The sequence below is a fragment of the Rhinolophus sinicus genome, chromosome 16, assembly GCF_057876585.1.
Source record: "Rhinolophus sinicus isolate RSI-liver-muscle chromosome 16, RSI-T2T, whole genome shotgun sequence".
In the NCBI taxonomy this organism is placed as follows: Eukaryota; Metazoa; Chordata; class Mammalia; order Chiroptera; family Rhinolophidae; genus Rhinolophus; species Rhinolophus sinicus.
Genome location: NC_142516.1, coordinates 184,883,919 through 184,905,651, shown reverse-complemented (window position 1 = coordinate 184,905,651; position 21,733 = coordinate 184,883,919). Strand labels below are relative to the sequence as shown.

The 21,733-nt window shown below is 34.4% G+C and overlaps 1 protein-coding gene across 7 annotated transcripts in view; it reads right to left on the bottom strand.

Annotated features, from left to right (window-relative positions):
• DGKH (diacylglycerol kinase eta) overlaps positions 1–21,733 on the bottom strand; it is a 165,872-nt gene that overhangs the window by 27,714 nt on the left and 116,425 nt on the right. For all 7 annotated transcript variants that reach the window (XM_074329334.2, XM_074329332.2, XM_074329336.2 and 4 more), the window contains 8 exons: positions 19,464–19,549; positions 13,245–13,344; positions 11,476–11,749; positions 10,559–10,681; positions 6,899–7,024; positions 1,442–1,559; positions 361–471; positions 125–221 (listed from right to left, as the gene is read on the bottom strand). In XM_074329334.2, coding sequence (XP_074185435.2) covers positions 125–221; positions 361–471; positions 1,442–1,559; positions 6,899–7,024; positions 10,559–10,681; positions 11,476–11,749; positions 13,245–13,344; positions 19,464–19,549 — 1,035 coding nt within the window. The remainder of the gene's footprint in view (positions 1–124; positions 222–360; positions 472–1,441; positions 1,560–6,898; positions 7,025–10,558; positions 10,682–11,475; positions 11,750–13,244; positions 13,345–19,463; positions 19,550–21,733) is intronic.

Sequence of the window (21,733 nt, the reverse complement as noted above, 5' to 3'; positions counted from 1 at the left end):
CTTCTCAGTGTTTAAACACTAATCAAGAAGAATTTAGGCCAAATTCACTCCACAAATAAAATCATTTTTCTATGTAAGATAACATGAACTGTTTTTACTTCAAATGAACTTGAGATGAACTTACCTCAAGTTGAACCCTCTGTTCTAAATTCTTGTATGATCTCTGTAATAACTCCCGGGTTCCAAGGACTCCATACCACATCAAGTTTTTAGTTCGGCTCCTGAAAATGTATGTTGGCAGGCAATTTCAATGACTATCATTTATTTACTCTTTAAAGGCAGAGAGAGCAAAAGAGGTAATAAATGAAATTAAAGTAAAATTGCCTTCATGTAATAATGTTATTACCATTACCAAGTTACCTGCATTTTTCAGGGTGTTCCTCTCTCTTATTATTAAATTCTAATGAAATTTTTGCATCTAATCCAATCCCAAAGTAATTGTTCATGACACATTTTTCTGAATATCCGTCTCTATGATAATAAGGAAAAGTACATAAAAGTCAATTTCAGGTTCACAAAATTACAATTTATACACAAAATAGCACTTAAGACCATTTAAGACTCCATTCCTGATAGAGAGTAAAGTTTAGCAGGAATTGCTTCCTATTCACAGGCCATGTGCATGACCCTGGCACACGCATGTAAATTTGGATAACATATAAAGAGATGGTGGGCAAGGCAAACTGGAGACAGAGTCGTGGTAATACTTTTCTACTAATTGTAACAAAATCTTAGTTCTCTCTCCTACGTGAGCCCCTCACTACACGCACAAATGGGAAGGCCCTGTACTCAGGTGCCAATACTCTTTTATTTTATCATTAGAAAGTCATTTCCACTTCTATTCTTATCAATGGACAAACAGTTACTGAGCAAAAAACTACTAAATCTCATCCATTCTTCTAGGTGCTTTGGAAAGTACAAAGTGTAAAACATGGCACTGTCGTTGAGGATGTCAGCGGAGAAATGAGATACAATAAAGGCAAAATTAAATATGGAAGGAAAAGGACGTGTATATTGAACTGCCCAAAAGTTTTTCAGTAGTTTAAGACGGAAAGAGATCAATGTGGGTTAAAAGCTTCCTGAAATAAGTAAACTCAGAGGCTGGATGTGGAAATATGACAGATTTGGCAAGAGTGAGAAAGGAAATGACAGGAACAGCAAGAATATGGATATGAAGGAGTCAGTAAATAAAATATTCCAGGGACAAGCGAGTAGGCGGTGCCTGACTCCACCACAGAGTCGTTACCAGAGACAGGAGGCTGGAAGGACCCACCTCAGGTACAGATCGTGAAAACCACTGTAGTTCAAATGGATCAATGTGCTCTGATGATCCTTTTTATATATGGAAGCTTATGTATTGCAATACATTTAAAATGTCTCAGTAGCATAACACAGACACAAGAAAAGCCCAAACAAAACATTTGCAAAAGTATTTTCTTACACTGAATCTGGATCTGGGTCAATAAATGGCGTCGCACCACAAGGGTCAATGTTTGCTAGTAACATTTTGTTGATAATAGAACTCCCAGCAATTGATGCAGCTAGTCCTGCTCTTAAACCTAGCCAGAAAAAAATACACACAGGATCACACGTTAAGAAATAAAAAACAAAAACAAAGAAAAAGCCAGTCCATTGTTTTCAGGCATAATTTCAAATATCTTGCTCCCAAAGCATTATTTTCAGTACCCGCTCTTCTCATTAGTCAAAACTAAGAGCTATGATATTGGTAAGTACATGGTTTTTGATACTTCTTAGGATCTGTATGTTTCCATTAAAAAAACAAAACAACAACAACAACAAAAACTTGAAGCAGATGAGGACCTAAATCGGAGTCTCTTTGTGACAGTTTCTTATTTACCATCCCAATGATTCTATATCTTCAATAAATAAATATTACTTCCTTTGTTATAGCAAATAAAGTGTTGTCTGTAAGTAATTTACAATAAAGGCTGAATTACCCAAAATGTTATGGAGTTACTTCTATACTCTCAAAGCATAGATAATAATACTCAATTGACAATGTTAACAGATATACAAATGTGAAAACACAGTGTTGGTGTCAGTAATAAGTAGTGAAGTATTAAAAGCAGGTATTAATGAATTTAAGAAGAATACAGTACTGAACATTAAAAAATGAAGCATTTATCTTACTTCTAAATATGCAAAACTTCAAATTTATTTCAACATGCTTTCTACTAACTAGTTACGGTATTCAAAGCTAATGAATCTTATCCACCCAACCTAATATTAAGGCTAGAAGCACTACAGTCTGGAGAGCAGGCAATAGGGACCTAAGGGAACAAACAAACAAAAGAGAAAAAATAGTGAAGAAAAACACGTCATGCAAGAGAAACACTAGGAAATGAAGGAAAAAGGTCCTTTTTTACTTAAGCAAATATTCCTTTCCCAACATATGCTCTTCTTAGATTAGTATTCATTATTTTAGCTACTAAAGTTTAGTTGATTATCAAATAATCAAGATGAATTTTATTGTCATTTAATTTCACAGTTTGAATATGCTACGGCACACTTTACTATGCCAATTTCCATTATGCCTAAATAAGTAAATAAATGAACAAAACAATCGTTCCAATGAGAGGAAAGAACAGTTTGGAGAGGTAAATGAGCCACACTCCAGTTGTTCCACAGAAAAGTATAATATTTTCTAAAATGTTTTAAGTTTAGCCATATTTACAGCTTTAGCCCAGAAAGGCTATCCCAAGGTTCCAGGTTTGGATAGAGACATGACCTCTAGACATAGAGACCATTCCAGCATCAAGCATGCACAGGATTTATCTTTCAACATTTTCTTTGAGATATTATTTACATACCATAAAATCCGCCCTTTTAAAGTGTAAAAATCAGTTGTCTGTAGTATCCACACGAAGTTGTGCAATGATCATTACAATCTAATTCTAGAACTTTTTTTTTAATTACCCTCAAAAGAAACCCCAGACCTATTAGCAGTAATTTTCTATTCTTTCCTGACCCCAGACCTTGAAAACCACTAAACTACTTTCTATCTCTATGGATTGACCATTTTGGACATTTTAAATGAATGGAATCACATAATATGTGGCTTTTCTGTCAAGATTCTTTCACCTGGCATAATGTTTTCAAGGGTAATCATATTGTAGTATAGAAGTGTTTTATTTTTTTTTAATGGCTAACTAATATTCCACTGTATGCATATACCATATTTTGTTTCTCCATTTATTAATTGATGGATATTTGGGTTCTTTCCATTTTTCAGTCTTATGAATAATGTTGGTATAAACAGCTGCGTACAAGTTTTTGTACAGACATATAATTTCAATTCTCATGGGTAGACACCTAGTAGTGGAATTTCTGGGTTGTATGTTAACTCTATGTTTAACTCTTTGAGGAACCGCCAAATTATTTTTCAAAATGGCTGCACCATTTAACATTCTAATCAGCAATGTATGAAAGTTTCAATTGCTTGATGTCCTTGCCAATGTTTATCTTTTTTTTTTTTTTATCATAATCATCCTTGTGGTTTTGATTTGCATTTCCCTGAGGACTAACGGTGTAAGCATCTTTTCATGTGCTTACTGGCCATTTGTATATCTTTTTGGGAAAATGTCTACTCAGATCCTTTGCCCATTTTTAAATTGGAATATTTATATTTGTCTTTCTACTGTTGAATTTTAAAAGTTCTTCATATATTCTGGATACTAGTACTTTATCAGATATGTTCTTTGCAAATATCTTTTCTCATCTTGTGGACTACCGTCATCTCACTTTCTTGGTAGTGTCCTTTGAATCACAAATATCTTTAATTTTGATAAAGTCCAATTTATATTTTCTTGTGTTGCTGTGCTTTTGGTGTCATATCTAAGAAACCAATCCCTACTCCAAGGTTATGGACATTTACATCTATATTGTCTTTCTATGGTTTTATAGTTTTAGCTCTTAGTTTAACTCTTTTATCCATGATGAGTTAATTTTTATATATGGTGTGAGGGAAAGGTCCAACTTAATTCTTTGCATGTGGATATTTAGTTGTCCCAGTACCAATAGTCAAAAAGACTATTCTTTCCCCATTGAATAACTGTCTTTGCACATTTGTTGAAAATCAATTGACCACAAACGTAGGAGTTTATTTCTGGATTCTCAGTTCTGTTCCACTGATCTATATGACTATTCTTATGGCAGTATCATGTGGTCGTGATTACTGTAGCTTTGTGGTAAGTTTTGAAATAAGGAAGTGTCCTTCAACTTTCTTCTTCCTTGTCAAGATTGTTTTAACTATTCGGGGCCCTTTGTATTTCCATGTTAATTTTAAGACCAGCCTGTCAATTTCTGCAAAATAGGCAGTTGGGATTTTGATATGGATTGCATGGAATCTGTAGACAATTTGAGATGAATTGCCATCTTAATAATATTAAGTCTTCTAATCCATGAAGGTGTGTTCCCATTTAGTTACGTGTTCTTTAATTGCTTTCAGCAATGTTTGTCATTTTCAGAGTTCAAGTCTTCCATCTTCTTAGTTAAATTCCTAATTTTTAAAATTTTGATGCTATTGTAAATGGAATACTTTCTTAATTTCATGTTCAGATTGTTCATTACTAGTATAAAGAAATACAATTACTTTCTGTATACTAATCTTTTATCCTGTAACCTTGTTGTACTCATTTAATTATCTCTAATAGTGTGTTGTATGTGTGTGTATGTATGTCTTAGGATTTCCCATATGCAAAGTCAATTTGTGAAGAGATACAGTTTTACTGCCTCCTTTCCAATTTAGATGCTTTTAATTCTTATGTTTCCTAATTTCCCAAGCTAGAACCTTCAGTACCATGTTGAATAGGAGTGAAAAGGTGTACATCTTTTCTTGTCCCTGATGTTAGAGAGAAAGCTTTCATCCTTTTATCATTACATATTATGTTAGTTGTAGGTTTTTCACAGACATCTTTTATCTGGTTGAAGAAGTTCTTTTCTAGTCCAAGTTGTGCATTTTACCATCAGAGGATGTTGAATCAAAATGCTTTTATCTGTATCCATTGAGATGAATATGTGATTTTTGTCCTGTAGTCTTTCAATATGGTATATCACATTAATTGATTTTCATATGTTGAATCAACCTTATATCACTTGGTCATGGTGTATAATTCTTACGCATTGTTGGATTCAATTAGGTAGTATTTTGTTGAGGATGTTTGTGTTGCTACTCATAACGGATATTGGTCTGTAGTTTTCTTGTGATGTCTTTTGACTGGTTTTGGTATCAGGGTAACTGGCCTCATAGAATGACTTGGAAAGTGTTTTTTCCTCTTCAGGCTTTTGAAAGAGTTTGTGAAGGATTGGTGTTAATCATTCTTTATACTTCATCACTGAAGCAATACGGATCTGGGCTTTTCTTTGTAGAAAGTTTTTGATTACTAATTCAATCTCTCTACTTGTTTTAGGCCTAGTCAGATTTTCTATTTCTTCTTGAATCAGTTTTGTTTCCAGAAGTTTGCGGTTTCCAGGAGTTTGTCCATTCATCTAGGTTATCTCTTTTGTTGATATGCAATATTTTATAGTTTTCCCTTATAATCCTTTCTATTTGTAAGGTCCATAGTGACTTCTCCTCTTTCATTCCAGTTTGACTCTTTTCTATTTTCTTGGTCAGTTTAGCAAAAGGTTTATCAATTGTTAATCTGTTTACAGACCAACTTTTGGTTTCATTGTTTTATTGCGTTGTTTTCTAGTCTCAGTTTATTTCCAGTCTAATTTTTATTTATTTACTTCCTACTGCTACTTTGGATTTAGTTTGCTCTTCTTTTTTTCCAGTTTATTAAGGTGGAAAGTTATGCTTTAATATGGGCATTGACAGCTATAAATTTCCCTCTAAATACTGCTTTAACTCCATCAAATAAAGTTTTGTTTTCATTCATATGAAAGTATTTTTACTTTCTCTTGTGATTGTTTTCCTTTGATCCATATATGTGTGCATTTTCCAATATCACTCTGTAATTTGTTTCTAATTTCATCCTATTATGGTCAGAGAACATACTTTGTATGATTTCAATCCTTTTAAATGTACTGAGAATTATTTTATGGCCTAATATATGGTATATCCTGGAGAATGTTCCAAATGCACTTGAGAAGAGTGTGTATTCTGCTGTTGTTGGGTGGAGTGTTCAATAAACATCTGTTAGGTCTACTTGTTTTATGTGATTTCAAGTCTCCTATTTTCTCACTGATCTCTGTGTAGTTGTTCAATCCACTATTGAAAGTGGAGTACTAAAGTCTCGAACTATTATTATTGAATTGTGACTCACCTTTAAAAATAACTTGTGTTACACCCTGATTTTGAGGGTGTAATTTGGTGAATCTGGAGAGTTTTCACCAACTCAAACAGCTAGTACTTAAGGAGGCCTCTGAGACGTCTGTATTTCCCTTCGCTGCTACACAAGTCCTTTGGTTTCCACTAGTACTAACCTAATCTCAAGGTAAATTCATCTTATCAGGTCTAGAATAGATTCCTCAGATGTTCCAAAATGAAACAATATTACTAGTCTAAAAATAACTGCAGAGAGACTTGTGGCTTAAAACTAAAGGGAAAGCTGTGAACATATTTAAAAGGTAGTGGAATATAGGATCAGATTTACCTTGGGTACCTAATAAATGCAGATTCCTGGGCTCCACTCTACAACTACTCAATCAAAATTTCTCAGGGCAGGGCCCATAAACATGCATTTTACTACTTCTTAGGTAATTCTTATACACATACAAGTCTAGGATCTGGATTCTGATTGATTAGAGTACCAAGAACATGCTCCTAAAGGGACATTTACCTTTAAGAACACGTTTCTGTAGCTCATGGAAAAGAATACTTATATATTTTCACAGAAATACTTAAAAATATACCATGTTTCAGAACAGGTACTACCTGGGCAGATTATTCTGGTATTGAGCACAGGGAGGTTCTCTTTGCTGGCGGCCACAGTTGGACCAGGGCCAGAGTCAGTCTGGCAACGACTTGCCCGACCATCTGGAGACCGAGGTGCAGTTTTCACTGTTGGCAAAGGGTGCAGATTAAAAGGAGGAAATGATAACGTTATAAAAATAAGCAAGCCCCTATAAATTCCAGACCTAAAATAATTTAATACATGTTTAAATCAATCAGTAGAACTGCAAATATTACACTGTGCTTACCTATTCTTTTACCATTTTGTTTTCATTGTTTTTGAGGTTTACTATATGGAGGGTCTCTGCCACAGGTAGATACCTTGATTTCTCACTTCAAATAGATGGAGATCAGCAGAAAAGAGACGCTTATCATAATTACAGGTCTATAATACTCATAATTTGAATGTAATCACCCCACATTTAAAGATAAACAGAAATTCTGAAACTGATAATTTTTTAAATGAAACGTGTTATAATGCATATTACTAGTGCAATCCTTGTCTCATAAATGTTAGGTGAATGATCAAATTTAATTAATGTGATTCCCAGAGTTAATATGTGAAACATGAATTAACATTTTCTTCTATAGAGAGTAAAAACAGTATTTTTTCAAATGAAAGCAACATACTTTTCTTGTACTTCTCAATTATTTATTCAGAACTATTGGCCCCAAACACTTCTATCATATATTTGTAAAAGTGCAATACGTTTTAAAAATTGTTCCAAGAGAGAGTTACTCTCAAAGTTAACAACAAAAAGAGAGATTTAATTCTGCCTAATCTGGGTCATTTTAATGAAGAGCAAATAGTATGTTTAACTAATTTAGGAGCTATTGGCGAATGTTTAAAAAAACAGTAATCCTCAAACTCAATTTAAAAGTACTCTAAAACTTAATTACCTTTACTTACCCTAAGACTAATTACAAACTAACTATATTAATCTTACACTCTCTTCTCTCTGTTCAAAAACAATCCAATTGCACTAAAGAAAAACAGCAGAACAGACACTCTCTTTTTTTTTTTATGTATGGGAGCCCTGGAGCTAATTTCTAATAAAAACAACCTTTTGATATTCATCTGTGATAAAAAGCAGAGAGTGTCCTACTGACTAAGATTGATGTTCAATTTTAGGTAAATAAATTAATGTTTCATGGTTCTTCTTAAATATCTCATTAATCTTATTAACATGCTGTATTTTACACATCTCAGGCATATGATTACACAAAATAGCGATAATACAATGAGTGTGCTTCAAAAAGTAAGGATTACTTAATAGAGAAACACTTCTATTGCTATTGATTACAACTAAATTGGATTACTAGCCAAGCAATAAGACCCAATACTGCACCATTGAAGACTTGCATACCCTATGTCTACTTCAATATCAGCGTCTATAGCTCTATACCTCTGTTTTTGTTTCCTTTGTAGACTACAATGAAGTATCAAGTTCATGAGAGTATAGTAAGGTGGGACGGTAGCTGGGTGAAAAACCATTAGCAATGACTACTGAAAAACCAATCCTCCAAAGGGAGCTGTTGTCGTAGGGGGACTCATCTTGCAGCATATTGTAATGACGCCACTGTCAACCCTTCCTGAGTCAACATTTCTTAATGGATGAAACATACATGGCCTGCTTATCAAACTCCAGATAAAGTAAACTCGAGATGATAGAATCAAGTTTCAAAAGACTGTAACAAGGTGAAATGATAGATCCAAATCAAAAAGATAAAAATTCATAGGGATGAGCATACACTACTGTAATTAGGTTAAAAAAATCACTTGCACAAAAACAGGAGGAAGAAACCAGGTTTACATAGTACCACTATTTAATACTTCAAGCCAGAAATGTGGGGTAGTCTTTACAACATCAAAAATATCCAGAGTGAGTAGTGTATGGGTGTCACTGTGCTATTATACAAATGTCGGAAGAATGTTGTTCAAAATGGCCTATTTTAAGTTAAACATTGACCAAATGGGTGCAACGAGGAAAACAAAAAGTTTGAAATCAAGTCAAAGATTGATAGAAGAATTTAGGAGCAATAACTTGGAAAAAAATGTATAAGGTGTGGAAAGAGGAGATGGTCCCATAAAAGCTGTCTTCAGTACCATTTAAGGCTATCATTCGGCATCAACTCCAACAGAGTGGAATAATGTGTGAAATTGCTTTTAAACTAACTGTAAAGCACTGCACAAGTACCATTAATCATTACTGTTAACATTATCACACATAAAACTTTATCGATAATCATTGTAATCATGGGTAGAAATTTAAGGAAGAAAATATAAAGCTCAATATAAAGAAAAACTTTCTAACAATTAGAGCTGAGCATAAGAGTAGGATGGAGAGAAAGTAAGTTTGGACCAATGAGCCTCTGTCCAAGGAGTTATAAAGTATGCTTGCATTGGATTACAGGCTGCAACAGGGACATACAAGGACGAAAAGGTCTGTTATAGAATTGGGTTGTGTGTTGGAGTAGGTACTTATACAGGCCCAAAGGACTAAGGTAGTAGATTATGCGTGCATTGGTTGTATGCCAGACATATGAGGCCTGGAAGGTCTAATTTTCAAGTCTCAAAGAGTTTTAAATACAATTAAGAAATATTCTTTCAAAGTTAATGTAATTAGTAGCAGCAGCAGTGACAGTAGTAGGAATAATATTAATGATATTGACAGTAAACACTCTTACAGTACGATGTATCAGTCACTATTCTAGGCACTGTATACATATTAAGTTACTTAACCCTTGCAATAAATAGGTATATTATGGAGAAGCTACATTTTTATCCCCATTTTACAAATGAGGAAAACACAGAGAAGTTAAGTAATCTGCCCTAGTTTACATGTAATGAAAGTAAAAATTTAATGAGTGCAAACAGTTCTGATATGTTGACTTTTCATTGGTACTATGTAATTATTTCCATATTATCCTCTCATCTTCATTAATATTTTAATTCCTGCTTTGTTTTATTCTAGTAAATTAATTTTTCCATTACACAATATGATATATTAAAAGTATTAATATAAATCCATCCTCAACTCAAACCTAAAACTACTTTTTTTTTTTTTTTTTTTTCAGTTTGAAGCTGATACTGAATAATATTGCATGGCAACTACTTCTTAATTTACTGGCAAAAATAATTTCAGTAGAGAAAGGGTTGTAACTAGATAGCCTATCATTTTAAGGCTTAATTTATCAATAAGGATTATCAGCCACCTATGCTGATCAATGGACTCAAGGAACTGATGAATTATTTAAATGCCGAATTTTATGCATGTGGACCCTGCAGCTTTCATATAATTCTCAAAGGAATCTGCGGGCTAAAATAGGTTAAAATCTGCTGATTTCGGTGTTTGCTCCTTCATTCTTCAGGAAAATTAAGATACTTAGGCATATTGGGTCCCATACTCCTTAGCTTACTATGATAATCTCTAGATTACATAATAACAAGGAGACGTGAGACTACTTAACAGTGTAAACAATGTTACCTTTATTGTTTTAGTATTCACGAATATGTAAGCTTTAAATTCTACTTGAAAATAAAAACACAAATAGTATATTTCAAACTGATAAGCTTTTTGAAAACTAAAAGCAAAATTACATTTATTTAGTTCCAAAATAATTTTATCGTAGTTTTCTTACCAGTTAATGACTCTTTTGTATCATCGTCTTTGGATTCTTCTTTAGATTCATCTGTTTCTGTACTATCATAATCAAATGACTGATTGACTGGTTCACAGGGGTGAACTGTCTGGTCGTCCATAACTTTAAGTAGTAAGAAGATAAACACATTTGAACATGTAAAAATAAAATCCACAAATATTAATATATGCTTAGAAAAAAAACGGAAACATCAACCAAAAGAAATTCCATATTCATAAATAAACACTAATAGGCAATGAACTTGGGTGTAATGTCTATAAGTACTAGAGATTATAAAACTAAATAAATCTGTCCAAATTGTATTTTTATTAAAAGAAAAAATAAGATATAAGTATTTTAGAGAATGAAAGACAAATCCAAGTTACAACCTGTAAAGGGTTTTTGGATTTATTGTTTATATTAAAATTAAGTTTTAGTCTACTATGAAAACTCTAAGAGAAGTATATACATTATATTGAGATAAAAAGTAAAATATAGGCAAAACTTTTATAAACTCTTAAAAAAGCAACATAAACATTTAGGAAATAAATGTTAAGAAAATATTTTCCAAGTAGATTACAGGTTTGATTTTTGTTTAGAATTTAACAGATTCCAATTAAGAAAAAAAGATTTTAAATTTTAAAAATTGTATTTAAATAATTTTCAAGTTTATTTCAATGTTTCCAGTGTACTTTATTTCTGAGATTTTATTTTATGTTTCATTAATATGCTGATCCTTACTCCTCAAACAATAAATAGGATTAAACACAAATTTCACTTTAATGGATTTATCTTCTTCTATCTTGTCTTAGAGAAAACATTTTAAGTGTGTCCAGTCTGACCAGTATGAAAATTTCACTGCATTTGTGATATGAATGTTGCTAACTTCTTCAAAAGCTAAGTGTGTTCATTTGTACCTTTTCCAGCTTCTTCAATGACTTGCCTCACTGCTTTCTTTAAACTGTTTGCCCGCAACATTATTTCCTTTGGTTTGAAGGCTTTCTGGGAGGACGTTCTTGTCGTGTCATCCAAGAGCTGTTCCCTGCTTTCACACAAGGATTCTTCACTGGAAGATTCCACCGTGTCTTCTTCTACGAGGACAGGGCTGATGCCTGGGGGGAGCGGAGCCGCCTGGGAATCCGCGTGCAAAGCCTGGAGCAGTTGTTCAAGCTTCTCGTTTAGCACTGAACACTAAGAAAACAAAAAGCCGTAATGCATCTCCATTTCGTGGAGATGGAAAATGATATTTGAAATGAACGGCTTCTGATTTTAAAGGAAAGACGTGATGTTGGTGTTTACCACTAATTGGCTACTATATATGTTATACTTTAGACAGCCTATGGACTAAATAATTTATCATTGTAAAAACACAACGTGATTCTTATGTAAATTTATTGATTTATGCTTCCGGAACCATTCTGACTCCATTTCATGGGTGAAAATCTTTACAATTTTTGTATAGCTATTTTTCCTTAAACAAACACTTTCCTATAAAGTGGGACATTACATTAAAAATTTTATATGTTATACAAAATTTGCTCTACATTATACAAAATATTGCATCAACACTTTGTTAAGGTAATCACCTTATGGCACCATTTTGAGCAGGTCAAGCTGTGTCTTGCAAAGCTTACCTTCAATGCTTTGGTTTGCAAAGAAGTGAACAATGCCTAAGGAATCACTGGCTCAAAGAAAGAGCCAAAAGGAAATGCACAAGGAGGAAGAAGAGAAAGAAGGGAGATGCAGAAAGAAAAACAAGCCTCCTCCGTGTTTCTTTCTGCTTTTCTTGAATTACCAAGGGTGAAGAAACATTTAGGACTGAAGCTCATGATGCTACTGCCTACCATAACTTTTACCTTCACACTATTTCCAATTCTCTCCTGCCTTTGTCTTTGATGACACGCCAAGACAACGTTACAGCAGAAAGAGTGAAGAGAAACAAGTGGGACTAGAGAGAGTTTCTGTTTTCTGAAGCTCTCCACAGAGTAGACAAACATGAGAAAGAGGCCGAAAACTTCAAGTGTAGTTTTATTTCTATTTTCCTTTCCTTTTACTCAATTAAATCACCATCTACAGCATGAATCCGGGGAAAATTCCTTTGCAAGCCCAAGAGAGCCAAGCCTTTTCTAAGAATGCCCTGTCATGACCTCTGGAAAGTGAAGACAGTAGCATAATTTCAAGGCTCAGTAAACTACTCTTATGTTACTGTCAGAAAGCTCACCAAGGGGGGAGAAATCTACAAAGATAAAGGTAATGAAGAAACAACCCTGAGAGGGAGAGAAAACTGTAAACCTGGGCAATCTGAGGAACTGTGCTGGGAGGGAACATGACTGGTCCAAGTTTGCCTGGAAATGGAAAGCCATTCCTCTCCCCACAGGAACCCCAGCCACCCAGCATTCTCCCCCGTGACCAGATTATTGAGCTTTTCTTACACAAGATGTCAATCAATAGGGAACAGGGACTGCATTTATAAAATTCGGTTTGTCGAATGGTCTTCGGCAATGAAGTTTTCCTACATCTTAAAGGAAAACTGTGAAACAGAATGTTTTTAAACATTCTCAAAGTAGCTTTTCTCTTGATTTAGGATGTTTTGGCAGGAAAACCACTTAATCAATTTAGCTGTAAAACAAGTTCCACGTTAACATTGTAAGTAACAGACTCGGATGCCCTGATGGCGTGTCCTTACTTTACTGGCCACAGCGTCGGCTACAACGGCATTTTCCAACGTTTTCTCATATGCCTTCTCTACTTTGGAGACGAAGTCCTTTACAGTTGCACACAGTGTCCTTTCAGGAAAAGAAATTGTGCAATTTGGTAAACTCAGTAGGCTGATTTGCTTTGATTTATAAACATATTAAAAATAAGCACAACTACGCAAGCTGTCAAAATACTGCCATCGTGCATATTACAAACCCACTTCCGTCTGCTGTAGGACACGCCCTAGCTAAGTTCAAGACATTCTAAGTGACAAATGGATACATGAATAAACCTTGCTCCACATAATTTAAATACATGTAATTTTAAGGTGATAACAAGCCTTTGTCAAATATTTAAAGTATATCTTAAAGGTAAGAGTATTTTTAGATCCCATTTTAAAAAGCATCATCTCCTACACATTATGTATTTTCATAATAACAGAATTTGAAGTATTGAACAAACAAGGATAAATATGTCACTTATGCTGTCACTGCTGCTTTACTATTCATCTTGTGGGTATCTTGATAATAACATTGTTCCTGAAGAGAAAAGAAGTTTTATATTACACGAGAAACCAACCTGTCACTTGACTTGAGTCATAGTTTCTGTAAATCCATTCATTTTTTTCCCTTAAGCTAACATGTAAAATCAATTTAATTTAGGTCTTGCTACTGTTAGCAATACATGGTTTACCTGTTTCTTTTAATTACATTTGGTTTCTTTGGAATAGAAATAGACTAAAAGAAAAAAATCACCTGAAACATTAACAAAATCTGTCTTTCGAAAGTCTTTGGAGCTGGTGTTGGATTAAAAACAACAACCAATGGAAAGGTACTACTACTATGTGATAAGCTTAGTGTAGCAAGAGCTGACAGTGATTCTGAAAACAGAATCAGATTATTTAAAAATACTAATATTTATCTTTATCATTGGCATAGATTGAAGAATTTAAAAAAAAAACCCACAAGGTCCAGCAGTTATTTTTTCTGTTACACTCACAATTTTTTCTGGTATATGACATAATGGTTAAGTTTCCAGATGATTAAGTATTATGAAATCGAGTCATTTAGTAGATAAAGGCGTGTCTCTCCCACCCAGCCACCCCCCACCCAAATTCACATTTATCAAGGAAATAAATTGCTCCTAACAAGTTTTGTTTTGTTCGTTGTTTCTTTGCCAACCATTTCTAGATTTCACTTGGACAAAATGTAGTTGTTTCCTAACCCTCAAGCTTTTTAAAATCCAATTTCTACAGAGAATCTAGCTTACTGTTTATTAGAGATGCATTCATGTGCTACACACCAAGTTTTGTCGTCTTTGTTCATGTGTAATACTTTTATGGAAGTTCTTGAAATATTAAGGCAGGCTATGATGAAATTTCTTCTCTGGGCCTTATTATATGTTTCTCTGAGATGTCCCACTTCTAGGCATATTCCTTGATATTTCCTCCTCTTTATGTAAGCCCAAAATAGGCTCTTTTAGCCATTAATACAACACTGTCTTGATAGAATTTTCCCTTGGATTTGTGCAATTGCATATGCTATAACATTATTGTAGGTACTTCTGCTGGTGTTTTATAATACTAACTGCTGGGGACAGAGCCTGTGGGTCCCTCCACCTAGGAATGACAGGGGCAGCAGTAGCGCATCCTCAGTTGTGCCTGTTGCTGAGGCAGACGGAGGCTGGAGGAGAGAGTATGATTCTCTTAGGAGAATGCTTGCCATGGAAGTTGTGGGAAGAATCAGAAGAAATGGTCTATCTTATGGTCCGTTATGTTCCATATTCCATATTCCAAAAGTCCTAGGATATTTATATTCTGGAGGAATTAACTTTTTATTATACCTAAAGAGTGAATGGAGAATTTTAAAAATAGAAATAAAACATATGTAAAATAGCATGATTTCAAAGTCATACCAATTGGAAACTTGCAAATTGGAGAAATAAAAATATTTTAAATCTCTAATGACATCTCTAATTAATGTTAAGACATAATTTTGATGAAATGTTTCCAACATTACATCTCTTTAATTGAGTCCTCCTTCTTTGAAGTTGAATACAGTCAATGATGTGCCCTGAATCTACCGCGGAAGCTGACGGCACTCCACACTTACCATGCTTGGTGATTTCTACCATCGTCTCAATTACACTACACATCTGATCTATACTTCTTAACACTAGGAGCAGTACCTTTGTCAGTTTTCCACTTATTTTCCTAAAATAGGGCCATATGACACTAAAACATGCAAACACTACTAAAACACGCCCAAACATAACCACATATTGGCATGCAGGGGCCATCCTATGAGAACCTGAAAAATTCATTTTTCATCTGATATAAAACATTTCAATTAGAAATTACAGGTGATATAGAAGTACTGGTGCCTAATATAAAAAGCAAAGCCTAGCTATCTATGTGCTCTGAGGAAAGAGTCTCACTACTACATGTTTTACCCCATCTACTCAGTGAGGGGGTGAATTACGAGTCTCTCTACAGGAGATTCCAAATCTAAAATACTCTGGTTCTGGGAAAATGGTTCCAATCTTGTTATTTTTTCTTGCCAGTGATCCCATTTTTTGAAGGTTTGTCTACAGAACATATGGCATTTATTCAATAACTTTGCTTTTCATTTTTATTCACACCTATGATTGCCAATTAGCGCTTCTGATTCTCAGAAGATAATATACGTTACCATACTGAACTGACAAAATTCAAAAGTCAAAGAAATGTTGACAGTATGTTGCTTAACATACATTAACTCACACATTAGTTAACCCTCATGTTAGCTAAACTAATGGAACGCAGCTTGTCCATAAGCATTACCAACATTTTTAAAATAGTTAAAAATAGCTTACAGGGAATTACTATTTTGTGAAATAAATATAAACATGCATAAGAGGGTTAAAACATCCTGCCTTAATACTGTATCATTCAAATGGCATTAACAAAATAAAGGAGTTCTTCATTTTATCTAGTTGGTGGTTACAAGGAAGTGTGTGTGTGTGTGTGTGTGTGTGTGTGTGTGTGTTAGCTTTTCTAATCACTAAGTTGTACCCTTATGATTTGGGTACTTTGTTGCATATATGTCGCACTTTAGTACCAATTTTTTTTTTCTAAGCCGGGGGAACTATTATACCTTTTACAAATCTTACAGATATATCACCCAAATGCAGTATGTGTACTGTGTTTGGATTTCGATTTTAACAAATTAACTGCTTGGAAAACAACAACAACAACAAAAAAAAACCTTCGCTAAATGGAGAAATGCACTAATATAGAATTATTATTAATTTTATTAGATTTTTTAAAAACATTATCAGATATATATATACTGAAAGTGGAATGAAACAATTTCTGAGATTTGCTTAGGATACTGTAGCAAAAGAAAAGGGGCGTATACAGCAAAATGTTGATAAATAGTGAAGCTGAGTGACAGTACAGTGGGAAATCATTATACCAGTCTTTCTACTTTTACGTATCTTTTCAAATGTCCATAAAAAATTAAAATTAAAACTCATCGTATTACTGGTACAAAGTTATTACATACGTCCTCTCTTTTCTGTCATGAACCTCTTTATGACAAATCCCTTAGAATTTTAATTTGGGGTTGTAAAGACAGGGCAGCCAGGCAGGCCTAGGAGTACAGATGAGGGACAAGAGGGGACCAGGGTGGAATAGAATCTGCTTAAAGGCAAATGAGCCAATTGGGGAGAAATCCAAAGTTAAGGCTGAGAGCACAGCATAGATAAGGAGCCAGGCCAAGGTCAAAGAAAAATGTGCAGTGTGATTGGGGAAAGCATGAGGTGATGATTTAATGATCGAATCCAGCACTCTGCAGTTTATAAGGTCTATTTATTACTCGACTTAGTTCTATCAGCTTCATGAGGGAGGAAGGATAGGCATTCTTTCCATTCTTAAACCTGATAACAAACGAGGTCACAAAGCTAGCGAATGGGTGAGTCTCCAGTGGGAGCTGGGATTTTCTCCTGCTTAGGCAACACTGGGACTTACTCCATCCAGTGGCTTTCGAGCTGTTCTGTAGAAATACTTCAAAGATCCCACAAATGCTTCCTTCAAATATCATTTAGAAATATATGATACAATTTTTTAAAGTTCAAATAACCATTAGAGATATTAAAGACAAATATGCTAACTTTTACTTTAAATTCACGAGTTTTTGTGAAATCTTCGACCAAAGCTTCTACTATTTTTATTTAATTGAAGGCAGTTTCCTTATAACCATGTAACCAAAATAAAATACAGAAATAATTGGAAATAGCATTGAATATAAAACTATAACTGTCATCTGTAAGCTTATTTTCTGTTTTTCATGCATGTCTCATAACTTAATCATATCCAATTTATCAATGCCAACAAAATAGAATTTGAAGTTATTTAATATTGGTATTCTACATAAACTTTCATTTGAAAAAAGATTCCCACTGCTAAAAATGTTATACTTCATGGGTATCAAGATTAAGAAAGATGGGGAGAGAAAAAGTGTGCTATAGCAACGATAGCACAATTGACATTGTGCTATTGTTGCTATAATGATCCTGTTTGTATCCAAATTTCATCACATTAATTCTGTTTAATTAAAAATATGTAAGTAGATCTTAAAAGTTCTCATCACAACAAAAATATGTAACTATGTGAGGTGATGGTTTATCACAATTAAACTTATTGTGATAATAATTTTGCAATGTATACATTTATCAAATTATTATGTTGTGTACCTAAAATCAAAACAATGCTATACATCAATTATATCTCAATTAAAAAAGTAAAAATTAAAAAAATATATAAAATGTGTAGGAGGCATTAATCAAAAAATATCCAACACATGACGGCCAATATTAAGGCTCTGCCAACATCCAAACTCCGAAAGGTAACCAGATAAAATTTTACTTCACTGCATTAAAGAATAATTCTATTTTAATTCGATATACCTTAGAAAAGGTTCCATTTCAACTTGCCCCTTTTTCCAGCCATGTCCTCTAAAATGTCCTATGAAGAAGCATTTGATTCACAGAGCAAGGGTGGTAAATGCAAAGGTCTTCCTTGTAGAAGTAACATAACCCGAACTTGACCCCAGATGAGGAAGACAAGAGGGGCTGCTCAGGGCCGGGACAAACCGGAGATGCACACATTTCGCCATAAAGCCATACAGTCCGTTAAACAACACCCAACCAAACAACAACAACAAAACTACCAGCAGCACCGCCCATCAAACAAAGAGCGTCTGCGCCCTCCAGTCCCAGCAACCATGTGCTTCCCTTGACTAAAGCCATTCAACACTTTTCCTGTTGCTCAGTCCTGTTTCCTCTTCCTGGGAGGTTACAGCATCAAAAGCAGCTGTCTTTACGTTTGTACTTTTGTCTCAGGCAAATCTGTGTATACTGATTTATCTTGGTTTTCCTTGGCTTCTTTACAAATTAAATACATAATATACTAAAGTTTGAGTATTTTTTCCTCTACCACTTCCCCACTCCCTTTCTTCTTCCCTTTCTTGTTTGCCTCTTTCTCTGTAACAGTAATATTTCCTTGCTAAGCCAGCATCCTAAGGCAGTCTTTTTCTTTTGCTTATCAGTTGAAAATTTCAGTTGATTTCATCCCTTCGTCTAACTGACCTCCCATTTCTTGTGACATCGGGATAGGATGCCTTAAACCTACATTTTACATTGCTAGGATGCTGATATCAAGTAGCTTTGGCTCCATGTACAGAATCAACTTAACTAAAATCCGTTAACTTTGAATTCAAGTATAATTATGTAATTTTAACATGCTGAGAAACGTCGTTTTGAAAAATCTCATAATTTTCTTTTCCCAATGTAAATAGTTCCCAAAGAGTGAGTTTATGGAAATAATGAATTATAATGAAATGTGTTTTCCATATTATAATTAATCATAAAATACATCTTTAAGTAGGAACTTTGAGTAATTAAACTCTAAACACTTATTGCACCTTTTCGACAAAAATGTTTCAAATTACGCAGTTAAAAAACTACCTTCTAAATATATACTCCACTGCAAATAAGATGCTAAAATAATTTCTAAAACATCAATGCAAATTTAGTTTATCTAATTCAGTAAGATACTTCACAAATATTTTTTGGGGAAAATTCACAAAGACGTGATACAAATAGTAGGAACTAGCTTCCTCTCATTTTCACTATACAACTATTTTGTGACTTCAGCTCCATAACTCACTTGGCAGATGATATGACTACTGCATGTTCATCAGAATTGAGGATTTTTGTAAGATGAGCTGCAACTGAGTCTTCATAAATTGTCATCTGAAAAAATAACAAAAAATTGACAGTGTGTTATTGTTGCTGGAAATAATACAATTCATTTATTACTGCTTCATAAATGAAACCATTCATGACACGTGACACCAGGCAATGGCTACAATGGAATATATAAAAGAGTCATTATACAAAATAGGTAAGGATTTCCTTTCTGAAAAAGGCTATTAGTTTCTGGAATTCTTAGCTTATATTGTAAAAATTCATAAAAACCATTACAAATGTTTTTTTAATTGTCAGAAAGCTGGATATACAAATAATTCCTACAAGTGAGTATATAAAAAAGCCAGACAACCTAATAAAACACGAGCCAAAGGTTACAAATTTAAAGACAAACATATCCAAATGGTCCATAAACAGATGAAAAGGGGTGCCACCTTACCACCCATCAGGCAAATGCAAAGTAAAGCCACTATATATTGGCCAGAATAGGTAAAATGAGAACCATAACAACCACCAGAAAATGTCAGCTATTGGCAAGGGCAATAGAACTCGCACTCATGGCTGGTGGTAGAGAAAACTGATGCTCTCTCTACAGAACTGTGGGCCGTGTCTATTAAAGGTGAACATGTGCCTAATACCGTAGGACCCAGCAATTCAATTTACACATATATGTCCCAAAGGAATGCAGACGTGGGGTCACCAAAAGACATGCCCTAGCATGTTCACGGCAGCATTCATTCAACAGTAGAATGGACAACAAACTGTCGTATGTTCTTGCAATGCAAAACTGGGGGGCAATGAGAATGCATGATTTACAACAATGCCATGCTATCGATGAATCTCACAGAAAGCTGAATGAAAACATTCAGAAACAAAAGAGTACGTACAAAATGATTCTATTTTATCAAGTACATAAATAGACAAAACCAATCTATGCTGTTGGAAGTCAGGGTACTGGTTATTTGTGGGGGAGGTTGGGGTGGTGAATGAAAGGGGACCTGAGCAGGGGTGCTGGTAATGCTGCCTTGTGATCTGGGTGTTGATTACATGAGCGCATTTAATCTGTGGAAACTTACCAAGCTGTACCTTTGTGATACGTACCCTTTTTGGTATGTACGAGGATTTTAAAATGCTGAATGTACTGTCATGCAATCATATAAATAAATATTTCTCTCAAATAGTGAAATATTAATAATTGAATACTAGCGTCCTATATCCCCCTTTCAATTTGACTCACACTTTAACATTCTGTTGAAAGAACACAGCTACCTAATATGTGAAAATGTGCACAATATTTAAACAGCTTCATATTCAGAGCCTTCTATCAAATGTTTGCCTCATATATTCCATGTTAACACAGCTCAAAAACTTCCAGTATAAACCATCTGTTCTACTCAAGCTGGCGTCTTACGTCTTCTGCCTGACTCAGATATCCTTTTCATTGCTTTTTACCAACCAGCATCAGTTTATTAAGACTTAAATGAAGATAAATCACCACTCCCCCCAACCATAAAGCCTTCCTGATTCCTTAGTTTTGACATGATAGTAATTTCCCAAAGGGACCTCATTCCCGATTGACATTTAATTCCACTGGTGGCTAATCAGCATGTGACTCCTTTCAATTTCTACCTCACTTCCTTCAAAGATAGACCACACATGGAAAACAATGTTTACATGAAAGAAAGGAGGGGAGGGGTAGAACCTCCAAGTTTCATGCAGTATTCTACCGCCTCACAAATCCACGTTATTGATCTCCTGGTCTAAACATTTAAAACTAAATCTATACAGGTAAGATCAGAAAAATGAAAATACGTCTTTTTAAAAGGCAATCAAAGGAAATATTTTTCACAAAGATTCGTTTCTTTTCCTACAGAGTAGAGTAGATGGTCATAAGGCCTAAGGAACTTGACAAAAAATATTTTAACCTATCATTAATTCCATGTGAATTCATTAAAAAAAAACACACCAAGTTTTTGCCCATTAAAAATAACCAAAGGCATAGAATACAACCTCTTCACCAGGAAAATGAAATACCTCAATGTCCAAGCATAAAATTACTGATGTCACGTAGTAACCTATTACGTAGTCATTTAGCAGAGTCAGGAAGGTAAGGTGTAATAATGTACCAGGCCCCGGGGATGAAGCAGGTTGTATACATTTATCCCATTAGTTGTCCTGTTTCACAGCCAAGGAACCTGAGGCTCAGGTGAGTTGAGTGATCTGCCCAAG